This window comes from Saccostrea echinata, unplaced genomic scaffold, assembly GCF_033153115.1.
Source record: "Saccostrea echinata isolate AGI-Se365-2 ecotype Australia unplaced genomic scaffold, CSIRO_AGI_Sech_v1 ptg000057l, whole genome shotgun sequence".
NCBI classification, from domain to species: domain Eukaryota; kingdom Metazoa; phylum Mollusca; class Bivalvia; order Ostreida; family Ostreidae; genus Saccostrea; species Saccostrea echinata.
In genome coordinates, this window is record NW_026889806.1 from 2,739,807 (window position 1) to 2,756,401 (window position 16,595).

A 16,595-nucleotide genomic window follows, 5' to 3' on the forward strand; every position below is an offset into this window, starting at 1 on the left:
GCGCAGATCTTTGTCTTTATCTTTCACTTTCTAAACGTAAACTTGCACCAACGTCCATCGTTTCTGATAAAATATCTTAGTTTACGCTATTCTGATAATTGAATACTACTTTTTTTTGGTCACTTGGGTGACCTATTGCTATCCGTTGTTGTGTGTCGGTTGTAAACTTTTTCAGCTTCTTCCCTGAAAACCGCTAAACCAATTTCAATCAAATTTTGCATATAACATCTACATTGTACGGATGAAGGGGAACAAAAGTTGTGAATTTCATGATAACCCCCCCCCCCCGGTGTAGTTTTTTTTTAAATATAGCCCATGGGCTAGGATTGTGCCACAGATGGGGGACAAATTTTTATCTGGAAATTTTAAAATTTCACTGATCCAGAAAAAGATACCGGTACATGAAAGCTTCCTTATATAGTGTAGATTCAAGTTTGTTGAATTCATAGTTCCCAGGGCTAGGGTGGAGTCACATGATGGGTCAAAGTTTTGAATTGGAAGATATAAGGAAAAAACTCTAAAAAATCTTCTTAAAAGATACATCGTTTAAAAAAAACATCCCCAGGTAGTGAAAATTCAAGTTTCTTCAAAACATGGGCCACAGACAGGGGTGGACCTAAACAGGAGGCCAGAGATTAAATGACAGTATTTAAGGGAAAATCTTCTTCTCAAAAACCACTGGTACAGAAGAAACATTATGTGAACTTTACATGTATGTAGTGTAGTACAAATTCAAGTTTGTTCAATTCATGAACCCCTGGGCTACGACCTGAACACAAAAGGGGTTCAAGTTTTACAATGGAACATATGGGGAAATTCTTTTAAAAATCTCCTCAATAATAGTAAAGCTACAATTAGTCATATTAGTAACAACCATCACCAGGCAGTGAATATTCACGTTTGTTCAACTCGCGGTCGCGGGGAAAGAGTGGATCACAATAGCACTGTTGTGAACATGTGCCGGATTGGACGAACAAGATGGCGGCAGCAAAAAATCGCAGAAGGCAATAGCTTGAATAGGGACTCACGTTTTTAACATGGCAGTATATAGAAAACAAAGGATTAGGGTAGGACCACAATTACGGAATCAAAGTAATAGGATATGTAAAAAAAATTCTGTTAAAATCTGAAAAACAGTTGGGCAACAGTTAATAAGACTGAACTAACTCCCAAACATGCCAAATCACGACACAATAAAGCACTGATGAACGAAACATTGTATTACCTCACATATAACAGAAGGGGTATAAAAATCAACATACAAACTGAAAGTTCTTCGTCCTTATTCGGCTCAGAAGTTTCACCATTTTAGTCAATAGTTCTAAGATGAACAGGACATGTATGGACTTTTTATGGTTGTATATAACCCCCACCCCACCCCCGTCTCCTAAATGAATATATTTATATTTTCTCGTGTCTGTAGTATATACATTTATGTGAATGAAATTAAAACAAAAAAGAATAAGAAGTCGTTAACAAAATGGATGGATATTTCCCAATTACACGTGGAACGATTTTGTTACCGCGTGAATATTTTATTTTGACCAATTGACCAAATAATAAATAATATCCATTTGTTTCGTTTGTCTTCACTAGTAATTCCAGACAATACGTTTAAATATTGACAAAAGTCAACAACAAGAATGCATTTAAAAAGGTGGAGCCACCTTTCTCTTGACATATTTAGATTTATCATTTGACATATATTTATATACGATACATGTATAATCCATCAACGATCCAATAGCTCTGAAAATGAGAACTCGAAATGACCTACATAGTAATGTCGGAACATTCTCGTTTCCTCTCGTCGTACACAATTACTTTTCTGAAATCAATCTAATTAAAATCACTTCATTCGTGTAATGTACTTTGAAATTTGTTCACCCTTCACTGTATCGTGGACTCTGCTCTAGATTCTTGATGGCTTACATCGGTCCGAGAATCTCGCCGCGAGTCCTTACGTCCGTCTGCTCTTGTGTCTCCGCGCGTGCTAAAACTCATCTTTGAGGAGCGTGCGGCTTGGCGCGAGGACAGGGATGCCGCCTCACTCTCCTCCAGAATCACGCTTGGAGCGACTGTGTTCACCGATCTTCTGACGTTAGCTAGTAACGTCTGCTGTCCGTAAAGAAGTCTGTGAAAGGCTTCGTTGTACTCCGATATCAGTTCGTCACATTCCCCCTGCTGCTTCATTTTCTTACACAGACTCTCATTCACTCGGGCAAGTTGAGCGGTAAGATGAAGAACATCGCTCTCCAGTTTCTGTTGTTCATCAGAGAGAGTTAAAATACTCCTGTTAACTTCATCCCTCTTCATTTTCATGTCGTCAATGCACTTGAGCAATTCCATGTTGTACTTCTGGAGAAAAGCATCTTCTTTGATTGGTTTAACATTCTTGTCTCTCTTCTTTCTTTGCTGTGAGGTCATTTTTCCTACTTTGAAATATAATTTGTCCTGAACAATTAATTTTTACGGATCCATTAAAATGAGACTATAAACATTCTTATCACGGTATGGTCGCCTTAGCATCTGTCCAGAAAATAGCTATTGTGGCAATTGTTGTATTGTGCTTTTGAACATCGCTTATCTATACTATGTTTAAGGTTCAGTTCTTATCACCGTATATAACCATTTAAGTTGACAAACTAAACACCCTCATAGACGGAGCGATACAATCTTCATTCAGCTCCTTAAAGCCCCCCTTTTCAAGTTGCTTGGGACGGTTAAAAGCTACAGGTCTCAAGCACCAAACAAACAAATCCATTGTGATTGCTTTATTAACGAACGTTTGATTTTGTCAGCACAAGATTTTAATTGTATCCTCCTCGGGACGTAAAAATCAAATATTTGTATAACTCCATTACTGTTACAGAATATGAGTATTTATTTTATACCCAGGTGTCACTGTAATTGAAAAACGTGAATTTACTTTCAAAGTATGAATACATACGTATGTGTTCTCGAAGGAAAAATGGTAAACTTTTGGATTAAAGACAGCTTAACCCCTTTTTTCTCTGTCCACTCGTCCTTTTACTTTCTCCCTTAAATTTGAATACAATGTATAAATACGTAAGTATGAGTATATGATATAAGTATCATGTTTTCATAACTTTCATTTTCATGAGTATGAATTTCTTTGTAAAGTGGAATATGGGTGTGAATAGAAAAAACATGATTTCAAAAGAAATTAAATCCTTTACTTATCTGTCATTGTATTTACGTCAATAACTAAATTTTATTTCCGGATAAGTAAATCTTATATACAAAATAAATTGAAAGTTTTTTAAAAAATATTTTTATTTGAATACATAAAGATTATTTTAAATATTTATATCGAATATTTTAATCACTGTTGCGAACTAACTGAAAACGTGTGTCAGTACTAGAAATAAAAGACAAAACATGTTCACATGTACGTATTTTAAATATTGCATGGACAAATACAATGGAGCCTCGGTAATACGGACGTCAATAATCGAACAATTCACTTTGTGGGAAACAGAATTAAAATTTATATTAACCAATTATAAAAGTACGTCTCAGTAATCCGGACACTCCATAAATCCGGAAGTTTATCTTCACAATCGTCCGGAATCACGAGGCTCGACTGTATCCGCGTAAAGGGCGTCGACAAAGCATGTATGTGGGATTGGATTTAAAGCGTGCATTTTACTGAGTAACCACGGATTCATGATACCTTCTAGGTTGGTATGGATACCTTATAGGATGAGCTAGGTTGGTTTGGATACCTTTTGAGATGAGCTAAGTTGGTATGGATACCTTTTGAGATGAGCTAGGTTGGTATTGATACCTTTTGGGATGAGATAAGTTGGTATGGATACCTTTTGAGATGAGCTAACTTGGTATGGATACCTTTTAAGATGAGCTAGGTTGGTATTGATACCTTTTGAGATGAGCTAGGTTGGTATTGATACCTTTTGAGATGAGCTAGGAAATGAAACACTAAGATTAACCTTAAGATGGGTCATTGTAACCGTGCATCATGACCAAACATGTATATGTCACTATTAACTATAAATTACTTACTTACTTATTAACATATAAAACTGATTTTTTTTTTGGGGGGGGTCTCTAAGTTAATTTTTTTATATAATGTCCGTGCTCCACGTTTTTTTTTTCCATCACAGAAAAAGTGGGAATTTTCATGATATAAATCAAAATCTGAGATTACGAAAACTGAGAGACATTACTCGGTGTTTTGTGTCTCCTTGCAGTCTACTTTAATTTCTTACCATCTGAGATTTTTAAAATATGCATAAATTTGTCTCTCTAAATGATCTTTTCGTAGTTTGTACATAATCACATTCACATAAAGTTTATTTTTCTGATAACAAGATGCGGTGCCTTCGGAACAAAGCGAATGGGCCTCTCTTTAATACTAAGAAATGTTACATAGTACTTTAAAAAAGTTACATGGAGACATAATATAAACCTAACATTCCGTTCCCCATAACCCGGTTTTAATCGTGCACCAGTGTGGCACAAAGGAGCCGGTAACAAACCATGCCTGATTTTACTTGATCCTTAATACATGTGTATAGGTACATAGGGATCACGTAAATCACGGTGATGTAGTGGTATAGTGCTTATCATGTCTCTTGGCATTGTAAGAAGTATTCAATTTTTTTTTTTAAAAAGGTCGTTCTTCCATCGATCATTTCCATTCTTTAATAATTCTTTAAAAATGTGATATTTGTGTATTTTCTAAAAGAGAAATTTACACTTAGGAATGTTTATCGAAACACATTTGTGTTTGTTGGAATATATCGGTCAGATACATAGAGTAACATGCTAAAAATCTTCCACAAAGATTTACTTTAATATGAAGCCTAGAGTGTTGATTTTCAAAACCCTTCGTATACAGTTTCTATGACAAATGCGCCTTATATATATCATATTCAGGTAATACTTAGCTGCGCTTCCGAAAGAAATATGTCAAGTTTTCTAACAAACATGTGCATTACAAGGTTACATGAAACGAAGTCAAGTCGGCTGAGCTTATAGTCAGATTCTATCGCGGCAAACAAAAGCACAAAATATCTATAAAAAAAAAAAATGTCAAGAGAGCGTTTAAAAAAAGAAAGAAAGAAAGAAGTACGGATGTCAGAGTGGCGAACAAGATAGTTTGTAAATAGAAGTAAGATTTCTCCTCTGTTTCCTCTTGTTGTACTCTTTTGAGAATCTTTTTATTCAATATTTTCCAAGGTTGCGACTTCTATTAATTATACAAAGAAAGCCCCTCCATTTCCCATAAAGAGCCTTCGTTTTTTATCCGCTACTGTAAGGCATTGCTCACCTATGAAAAAACTGGGCTTTCCTATCCTAGAACATTTTTGGGGGCAATTTGTTTATTCACTCTTATGGTTGATGACTTTAATGTAATTAAAATCATTATAACAGTACATAAAGTACTATTTGTGAATGTACAGTCTAAAGGCCAAAATGTAGACAACTGCGTGAAATAAGGGGGCCAATGCTAACACGAGTAGCCCATTAGTTATTGTTAACGGGTTTATTCCTCTTATTCCGGCTTTTTTTTAAATCGGGTAAAATTTTATGTAGGAAATAGGTGACAAACTTATTCAAACAAAGGATTGTGTAATATAAATATTTTTAAATTTACTTTTAATCAATGTGTTGACTGAGGATATTTTGGACCATTGTCATAGGTAAATTCTTTTTATGCCCCCGTAATCGAATATTCGGAGGCATATACTTTTTGCTCTGTCCGTCCGTCTGTCTGTTTGACAAAAACTTTAACCTTGTCCATAACTTTTGATTGGTTAGAGCTATGGGTTTCATATTTCACATGTATATTTCTTATGAAATATTACCCTTTCTTTGGGTAATATCTTATTTGACCTTTTGATCTTGACCTTGGAATTGACCTAGTTTTGCAAACTTTTACCCAACTTTAACCTTGGCCCTAACTTTTGAACAGTTCGTGCCAGGGCTTTCATATTTCTCTTGTGTAATCCTTGAGATAAAACCCTTCCTTTGGATACTAACAACTTTGACCCTTTGGCCTTGACTAAGGAGTTTGACCTACTTTTGAAAAACTTTAACCTTGTCCATAACTTTCGAATGATTTGTGCTAGGGCTTTCATACTTCACATATGTAATCCTTGTGACAAGACCTTCCTTTGGATACAACAACATTGACCCTTTGACCTTGGAGTTTGACCTCCTTTTGGAAAACTTTAACCTTGGCCATAAATGTTTGAACAGGTGTGCTAGGGCTTTCATACTTCACATATGTAATCCTTGTGACAAGATTTTACTTTGGATACCAACAACTTTGACCCTTTGACCATGGAGTTTGACCTACTTTTGAAAAACTTTAACCTTGGCCATAACTTTTGAACGGTTGATGCTAAGGCTTTCATATTTCACTTGTATATTTCTTGTGAGAATGCATTTCTTTGGGTACCATTAATTTTGTCTATTTGACCTTGACTTTGATGTTTGACTTACTTTTGAAAAACTTTAACTTTTTCCATATCTTTTCAATGATTGTTGCTAGGGCTTTCATAGTTCACAGGTAGACAAGACCTTACTTTGGGTACCAACATATTTGATTTGCATTTGAGAAAGTTTAATCTTCGCTATAAGTTGCCATACGGGGGCATCAGTTTTCACAAACACATCCTGTTTAATAAACAAACGTAACGTAAAATTTGTCTATTAAATATAGATTTAAATGCATTTACTAACCTGTAAAGTTATTTTCGAATCAAATAAAGAATTATGTCAGATAAAATTTTAAAATCTAACATTTTAGGTATATTTTCTTTTTCTACATTTATTGATCTCTTTCTTTCATTCTTATGTATTCCCTCTAAAAGAATATTCCACAGAAATAGTATACGAAATATATGGCTGCATTGCATTACCAAAAATTTTGAAAACGCGGTTATTTTACCAAAAAATTATTTTTCCACTGTTATTAAAAAAAGGGTTTTTGCTTCAAACGCCCCCCCCCCCCTTCACACACACTGTTTATTGCAGTAGAGTGGAAAGTGTGCCAAAACGCTACTCCTCCTATAGTTTTTAGTCTGATTTCAATATAACTTGGTACACAAGTAGACTACACAAAGATACACAATTCTCTGCATTGGTTTTTGATTCTGATGAACGGTGTTGCCATGTTTACTAAAAATAGAATTTTCTCTGAAATACTTTCAAAACGCTACTTATCCTACAGTTTTAGCATGATTTTGAAATATCTTGGCACACAAGGAGATTTCAAACTCAGATAAATACTTCTGTATATCAGTTTTTGATTACGAATAATGTGTTGTCATGGCTATTAAAAGTAGAAATTTTTGTAAAATACATTCAAAATGCTACTTCTCCTACAGTTTGGTTTGTTTTCAATATAACTGCACACACGTGTAGACGACACTGAGGTACATAATTCTCTATATATCGGTTTTTGATTTTGGTGAGCGGTATTGTCATGGTTACTAAAAATAGAAATTGTTGAAATTCTTTCATAAGGCTAATCCTCCTACAGTTTTTATCTGATTGCAATAAATCTTGCCACAAGAAATTAAGAGACTAAACCAAGGATCATTATTCTATTTATTGCTGTTGCATAGTTTCAAGTGCAAATGCTACTTTTCTATTCCGTTGTTACAAGTATAAACCAGTATAGCTACAGTCTATATAGACTTCTGTTTTTTAATTAACGTTGCTACTGGCCTGTCTTGTGTTTATGTATCTCAGATTATGATTCTGGAGAAAATCAATCACTTACCGGTATTAGGTTTGCTTATGACTGTCTACAGAAATGTATGTGAGCTTTCATATTGAGGACTATAATCGTTTTAATCCAGTCTAAAATCAGCTGTAAATATGTTTCTTTAGATGCATTTTAAAAGTGAGATATTCGGAAATGCTCTACAGTGATTCGAAAATTAACCAATGCAAGTTTTGGTAATGATATAGAATAATTTTGGTACTGATAAGAATTTGTTTCGGTAATGTGCCTGTCATATGGATTTTCGTTAATGCAAAACTGCGAAATATACATGTATTTCCAAAAAGTATAAAATAAAGGCAATCCCAGGGTGACATATAATTAGCCTTAAATTGCTATAAATCAAACGCTATAAAAACAATTAATCTTAAACTTGTGGTGTGTGGAAACACGAAGAAATTGTGACTTTTAAAAAGTGGGAATAGACTGAAGACTGATTTCTTGACCATCTACATGTATCCGAATGTTGTAAATGATTACATTTTGTGGCAATGATGAATAAGTATACTCAATCTTATCAGTATATAGTATAATACTTTTTTTAAAAAATGAAGACGCCAAAAAGACATATGCAAAATGAATGAATAAAAGTGATCATCGTTTCTTCTATAAAAAGAAATGGGACACGGAGTGCGAAATAAATTGACAAAATGCACCCAGAAAAAAATAGGCTTGATATGCCAAGCGCCATGACCAATTCAGTTGTGATATGCACATGGTAATTTAAACGATAAATGTTACCTGATGCTGTTTTTCTAACACACTATCAAATGCATAATGAAATTTTCAATAATTCTATCGCGTTTTATTCCCCAAAAATCTACAGAGCGTTGTCAATCTGCTGTTGCGATGTGGCGGCAAACTAATATTTTTGCTTGTGTACGTGCGTCTAGGACGGTATACTCAAATTCTTAAACGTACTCAAATGAGTTGTAATCTTGAATGATTTCAAATCGTAGATCCATAAGGTTGATAAAAATTTGGCAAAATTGAAGAAAAATGACAGTTTGAGGATTTGAGCACATACACATACTCTTAACCATAGATAAGTTTCATTGTTATTGTAAAACACGTGGCATACCGTCTTCATACCTCAATTGAAGTTGCAACGTCAATTGACGTTTACCTTCGACGGTCTTTTCTCATTATCGAACCATTGATTGTAAAATTAAATGAAATACATGGTATATTTTTTGTTGAATATTATCTAGCTAGAGATCTACTATTACAATTTCGTCGGTAGTTTATACGTGTATATTGTCTACGATGTCGAGCTTAAAATATACTTGTGTCACACTGTATTGCGAACTTTGCAGTTTCATCGGTTCACATGTAGCGTTTTCCACGCTCGACTTCCATCATCTTTTTGTTTTTCAGCTTCATCCAAAAGTTCAAAATACGAATAAAAATGTACTGACTACAGAAATGGTAAATTAAATCATGATGGGGGTTTAAATAGTTTTACTACACATGTACATTTGGAAGCATTTTCTATACCTTTACTTTCTCTAATTTATATATACTTTGTATGTGTTACAAATGTAGTTTTTATTTCCAGTGACGTGCTGAGCCTCCTAAATCGGGTAAATTGCAGAAATCATTGAATCCAGGACAGTAATGTCATTTCTTATGTTTCAACTGCCGCTTTTCAGACTTCAGTAAAACGTTGGCCAATCCTTTAATTTGATATCAACAAAATTAAAGAATAAGAAATATGAGTGTGACACCTGTATTTTTCTTCTTAAATTGAGCCTTAAAGGTAAAAAAAGATAATTGTCATATGTATGTTTATATTCAAGGGTTGTTTGAGGACAGTGAAACATGCGCATGTAGTCATTAATAATCTATTCATCTAGCATGCTTCAAATGACCTCCAAAAAATATACTTTACATAAACCTTTAAAATTAATTTAAAAAAGTAAATAAAAATGTGATGAATCAATAAATTTGTTTAAAAACACTATGGTTTGCAGTTGAATTTCTTTTCTTTTTTTTTTCATAATTTTGAAAAGTATGAAATTATCATTCTATTTGAATTCAATTAAAGTTAATTTACTGAGAGAGAGAGAGAGAGAGAGAGAGAGAGAGAGAGAGAGAGGTGGAGGACGTGTCTGTTGCGTTTGAAACAGTTACAAAATCCAGCTGTATAGAAGTCGTATTTGAATTAGTTTCGCTATTCAATGAATGAAGTTATGTAAGATGATATAAATATATATGTCCAGCGTAAAGATTTAATTTGAAATAAACATATACGTGTACCGTGTTGGGATTCAATTTAATGTAAATATACATGTACAGTGTTTCATTTTAGATGAATATGTGCTAATATTTAATTTGATATAAATATACAAATACAGCGGAGTTAAGATTTATTTGATATAAATAAAAGTGTTTTAAAACTTACTTTGTTATAAATATGTATGTACAGTGTTAAGATTGGGACAGTCAACTTACTCCCATGCTTTTTGTGAATCAGTATTTTAGCTTGAAAAATTGAATATCTTATCAAGGAAAGATCCCCAACATCCGTATGTTAAAAAAGACACATGGGAAATATCTAAATTTCGTCCTTTGAAAAATAAAATACATATTTTTTCTGTATTATCTGCAAAATCTACGCAATGCCTTTTCACAGCAGCAAATTAAGATATATTTAGACACTAGGTGAAACTGATAATCTTTCACATATGCAAGATAAAAACACAAGTTTTCTGAGTCCGATTACAGAAGTTTTCGGGAAAATTCGTACTTCTCGAACCCAAGGCAAGGGTTAGCCAATCAAAATGAGGCTTACATGTTTACATTACTTACTAGGGCTATTAAGTTCGTCTTGTTCATTACTTCAGATGCTCCATGTAAATCTAATATGGTTGCTAATTTCAAACCTATAGAAACGGAAAGTAGTCTGCATGGACTGTGGATTCCCCCAATAACAGGTAAAAAAAATATTATTTAAAAATACTTTTTAATTAATTTGCTTGTTATAACCTTGCTAAGTAAATTCTGTCGTCTGTCATTTCAAATTTAAGCTCAATAGAGATAAACCCTTATTTCCATTTTTCGGTCCAAGGATTACTTAAGGATTCACAGATATATCACTTTAAAGTCAATATGGGGTTGTAGTGGTCAAAATCCATGTGTATACCAATACTTGTATAATTACTGACTAGTGCAATTTAATTTGTATTTAAATATGATTTTTCTTATTTAGGTACATTTTGACTTTTTTTTGCACTTGAAACTTTGAAAAAAGAATAAAATAAAATTTGCAAATACCTTAAATATTTCAATCAGTAAGACTAAACTTAGCCAAAAGTATGCGGCAGACGGGCCGCATGTATATAATGTGGCGAGTTGTTTATACGAACTGGACAGCGATCAATGCCATGTTCAGGGGGCATGCAAGGTTTGTGAACTCCGTCCCGTAGTCGCTCATACAATTTGAATAACTAAACGATTAAAGCAATCTTCTATTGTTACATTGAGGAAATGGACGTCCAGGAGAATTGGACGCTAGAGGAAGAAAGATTGACATTTTAAAATAAAAATTTAATTACCAGACCAGCTTATTGATAAACTGACAATGATTTATTAATTAATTCTCAGGACGTCGCTTTCCACTTATATATAAATGGACTTCGGTGTTGGAATTTCTCCATGAATGTATTGGTTATATAGGGTATTTAATTAAAGGAAAATATGCCGATACTACCATGTGTATGACAGCCTTTTATATCAGGTTATGTAATTTGTCTTGTTTTTACATGCCCCAGTCCGTTTTATCGCCTTTAAGTGTAGTCCGCCATGTTACTTCATCCAGACGGATCAATCAGTTAATCCAGTCTAACGAAGTTTTCATAATTAACACTCGGACCCGGAAACTGGAACCAGATGTGGATTTATAAGAGATCAATTTTATGGGTCCCCAGTAAAACTAGAACTTTGAGCATCTACATCATTTACCGATATGATATGTAGCATGCTGTTGTGGAGGTAAAATTTTTGCATAATATGTAAATTTGGAATGCACTCTCCAACCTTTAAAACCTTTTTTGAATGATTTACAGTGGGTAACACAGTACTGTAACTTATTACAATTAAGTTTAAAATGCTTCATTTGAGAGTGCTGCAACATACACCCTTGTCATCGACATTAAACATTCCTGAAATTTGTCTTTTTTTAAGTCAAAAGTCATAACTCCCCCCTCCTCCATCTCATTCTCTATCTCGTGCTGGTACAATGGATTGTTTTGCGAACAATTGGTATAAAGGCACATTCTTTCTGGCTATCTACATGAATATTTCATTTGACACCTTATCTATTGGATTTGGCCTATTGACTTCGTTTGTCACCCTTGGCTAAAGGTCCTAATGGTGTAGTTTTTACGAATGATTATTCGGAATGGCATCATTAAACGAAAGTTGAATTTTTATCACGACAATAACAGTTTATAAAATATTTGGTTATATGTTGCCAAGGAATGGTTATCCTATAAATTGATATTGATTAATACATTTGTGACAAGCCAAATAATTCTGATCAAAGCGTAGGAGGCGGTATATGCTTTTACGTTAACATCCGTTGAGATATATTCTTAATGATTTATTTCCGAAGATATTTTTACTTTCAATCTAACCATTACCAGGAGATAATTCGGGGCTTCAGGATGAAAGTCTGGAATCTGATCACTGACGAGAGATTATATACAGAAAAGTATACGTGGATAGGCATAAATTGGTTTCAGTTGTTCTTTTCTATTCCTGAAGATAAATGAAGTTGACAGAAAGTAGGACGGAGGCATTAGGTACAATGTATTGTAAATTAGATAGCTATATAGGTTTCTCGTGTTTCGTGAAGGCATTCTAATTTATTGTGTAAGGTAGTCTTCTCTGTTGGTCTTTTCCAGTCGACGAAAAAATAGAAAAAAAATCTTAAGACTCTGGAATCGATCTTGTAAAATTGATATATGAGCCAGAAACAAGAAATGTATACATGAGGCCTCTACTTTGTCTAATGATCATATAACACTGAGTAAATAATTGGTTGTACCTACATATACAACTAAAACTAAGACGGTCATTTTGTCATCTCTCATCAAAAATTGCATTGTGTGCCTTGAAGTCAGAAAGTGGTCCTAAGACTATCAAATCTGATTATGAATGTATCGTTGCAACGTTGTTCTAGCGTCACCAGTAAAATGGTTCCGAACCATGGAAATGAAAAGTGGATCATTTAAAACCTCTGGAAGTGTAAATAGGACTGAATGTGTTAAGATGGTCTTTTGATATAGATCATTGAGAGACCTAAAAGTTTTAAAAAATGATTCTCTGAGATAGATCTTTTAGAATCCTCTGTAAGATCTGAAACATATCATTGAGAACCCCGTGTCCTCTGGGACAGGCCGTTTGGAGCCTTGGGTGTAAAGACCGGGATTTCGGCGGCCTCGTCTTTCGTGGATTCTATGGTCGTTATACATGTAATATGATCTTATTAGCAAATGTAACCTGTCATTGGGTCGTATTTTGACTTACATATTTCATACCAATAGTATTGTTAGGCCTTTGTTTTTATACTTAATTTGACTACGGAATATCTGCCTGATTAACACTTGAGTCCTGGAAGTGTAAAGATATTACACTGAGACAGATTATTCAGAGCCCTGGAAGTGTAAAAATATTAAACTGAGACAGATTATTCAGGGTCCTGGAAGTGTAAAGATATTACACTGAGACAGATTATTCAGAGCCCTGGAAGTGTAAAAATATTACACTGAGAAGTGTAAAGATATTACACTCAGACAAATTATTAAGAGCCCTGGAAGTTTAAAGATATTACACTGAGAGATCATTCAGGATCCTGGAGTGTAAAGATATTACACTGAGACAGATTATTCAGAGTCCTGGAAGTGTAAAGATATTACACTGAGACAGATTATTCAGAGTCCTGGAAGTGTAAAGATATTACACTGAGACAGATTATTCAGAGTCCTGGAAGTGTAAAGATATTACACTTACACAGATTATTCAGAATCCTGGAAGTGTAAAGATATCACACTGAGAGAGATTATTCAGAACCCTGGAAGTGTTAAGATATTACATTGAGAAGTGTAAAGATATCACACTGAGACAGATTATTCAGAACCCTGGAAGTGTAAAGATATTACATTGAGAAGTGTAAAGATTTTACATTGAGACAGATTATTCAGAGCCCCGGAAGTGTAGAGATATTACACTTAGACAGATTATTCAGAGCCCCGGAAGTGTAGAGATATTACACTGAGACAGATTATTCAGAGCCCCGGAAGTGTAAAGATATTACACTTAGATAGATTGTTCAGAGTCACTGAAGTGTAAAGATGATTACTTAGAGCCCCGGAAGTTTTTCCGTTCGTCAAGACTTTTTAAATTTAACGACTTTGCCAGTGCTAATAGGTGGGTTGTGTCGAAATAATAAGCATGTCACCACTACTGAAAATATTTTTCTTCATAAATGAAAAAATTAATAATAATAATCGCAATGGTAAGGATTTTTTTTTATTCATGAAGAGAAATGTTCAAGACGTCAAGTGCCAGTGTGAAAATCCAAACAATCGATAAAAATTAATAACTTGAGAATGTACTAACCGGCTACTGACGTCATTTGTGTTTCTTTAGACAGAAAAATGACAATATTTCATTTATAGTAACTGCCTATTTGTAGTAACGAATATCACTCCAAACTGCCAGAGGTACTAATTCAGAAGTCTTCATGAATGCAGTCTGAATTCCCTATTGCAAAGCTGGATATACTCAGTGAGAGGAGAATAAAATGTCCGCAGAATATCCACAGGCACCTGAAGCGTGGATCACCCCCCCCCCCCCAACTAACTAATAAAATATAAGAGTCTTTATTTTCTCGAAAATTTGTGATTTCTCCGTCAATTCTATCTGTATGGCTATATACGGTATATATCGTATATGGCCAATTTTTAAACCTAAACAAAAGTAGAAACCAATTGCACAGAATAACACCACACAGATAAAATTGACGGAGAATCACATATTTTCGAGAAAATAAATACTCCTTATATTTTATTTGTTGGGGGAAGGGGGGGGGGGGTAATCCACGCTTCAGGTGCCTCTGGGAATAACCACACACATATACACATACTCTCACACACACACGATCAAACAACAATTCCCCCCTCGAAAAAAAGGGGTGAATGTGGAATCAGTGAATGTCGAATGATTTATCCTGTACATGGAGTTTTTGCAGCGTGGCTTCATTGCTTTGTATAGTACATGTATTGAAATTTTAAGGCATAGATGATACGAATAAACGAAAAATTTCTATAACATGTGAAAACAATCCCTCATTCACGTGTCACGCGTAGAAAACAGGTGCTTTTGGAAATCTATTGTAGAAGGTATCACGTCTTTATATCCATCTTTAGTATCATAAAATGTTGAGCTAAATCTTCCTTGCATTATCACTTAATGTAGACCATTTCTATGTCGAGTGAATTTATTACCACTGGGTTGCCTCTAATGCTCTTTTTAAGTTCTATGTATTTCAATGATGTAGGCGGGAAGTATGGATTTTCGATGCCATAGTCAACGTGATGGTGACATCTTCCTTTGTAGATCGGTGTGCGGCACTTTTCCGTCACTTTCTGGGAGTAATAATCAAACCCTTTTAATTGCGCCATCATCCCTCATTGTCTGTATATTTGATGGTTGTGCAACAGGGACTCTTCCCTCCCAATTCGGATTATTTAACTGTGGAGGGATTTTTACTGTTTTTTTGTCCCTTTGTTAAATTCATTTTAATTTTGTATTTTAATATTTAAATAAAATTCAAATGATAAAGTTTTTTTTAATTGAAAACCCCAATCCTTCAGATTGAAAACCACAGAAAGTAGAAAAGATGCAACTGACTTGTATATATAAAGACTTAGAGTTTTATATAAATTATTTTTCGCGATATATACATGAAATCTAGGTTTCTCAAACCTCAGTCGACCTTTTAACTTCCTTATTGGCACAGTAAATTTGCTGTTTTATTTTTCAATCACTAAAGGATTTTTTTTAAATAGATGTTTTAAATTATATGAAACCCTCCTCTTAGTTGATACAAAAACAATTAAGTAGATCTTAAAGCCGTCTAGTTGCTATCGATTTTTTTTTCCTGCTTCAATGCAAGGTGTTTGTTATTGTCAGCTGCATTCAACAAATTTAGAAGGCATCGTCTCCAGACAGGTGCCCGCCGCTTCCAGTATACAAAGAACATGAAGCAACAAGTGTGCTAGCACCCCTTGATCCTCCCCATGTATAGATTGGATCCCCGCTATTCGGATCGTTTGAAAAATATTTTTCGGCAACATCATCGTAAGTATATACCGGAAAATGAATGGGAGCGAGAGAAAATTGTTAGGGCGACATGACATTCATTTATTTTTGTGGAATCTCTTTATCGATTTCTTTCAATTTTGCAAGTGAACATCTGTGAAAGAGGATCGTCATTATAAATAGGATAGTTTGCATAAAAATTATCTTGACTGCGCTTTACAGCAATATTAAACAAGATGTTTTGGAAAAACTTTTTTTGCACGAAACGGAATTAAGATAAAATCTTTCAGGAAATCTATTAATACATTACAAATATAAATTTGAAGTAATTCCACTCGGACAAATTGTAAAGAAATAAAAATAAATAAATAAAATAAAAATATAAATAAATTAAAAAGCTTTTCTGGCGATATTTGTCATGAATGTACATATTTTAATGACCGCTTTTTTTTTAACACGCTTACAAGTTCCGGGATTTCTTTTT

General features: G+C 34.1%; 2 protein-coding genes across 3 annotated transcripts in view; one reads left to right on the forward strand and one right to left on the reverse strand.

The window, feature by feature from the left end:
- Positions 1-1,575: 1,575 nt before the first annotated feature.
- LOC133174254 (microtubule nucleation factor SSNA1-like) lies at positions 1,576-2,607 on the reverse strand. Its single transcript, XM_061309334.1, has one exon. It carries the CDS (start codon positions 2,425-2,427, stop codon positions 1,891-1,893), a length of 537 nt encoding a protein of 178 aa, XP_061165318.1. The 5' UTR covers positions 2,428-2,607; the 3' UTR covers positions 1,576-1,890.
- A 7,998-nt stretch (positions 2,608-10,605) lies between these two features.
- The window catches only part of LOC133174325 (retinoic acid receptor RXR-like), a 28,151-nt gene continuing 22,161 nt past the window's right edge, over positions 10,606-16,595 (forward strand). For both annotated transcript variants that reach the window (XM_061309417.1, XM_061309418.1), the window contains exon 1: positions 10,606-10,719. In XM_061309417.1, coding sequence (XP_061165401.1) covers positions 10,650-10,719 — 70 coding nt within the window. In that variant the 5' untranslated portion in view covers positions 10,606-10,649. The remainder of the gene's footprint in view (positions 10,720-16,595) is intronic.

Excerpts from the sequence above, each read along its gene's own strand:
- LOC133174254 (XM_061309334.1), bottom strand. The coding sequence starts at position 2,427 with ATGACCTCACAGCAAAGAAAGAAGAGAGACAAGAATGTTAAACCAATC.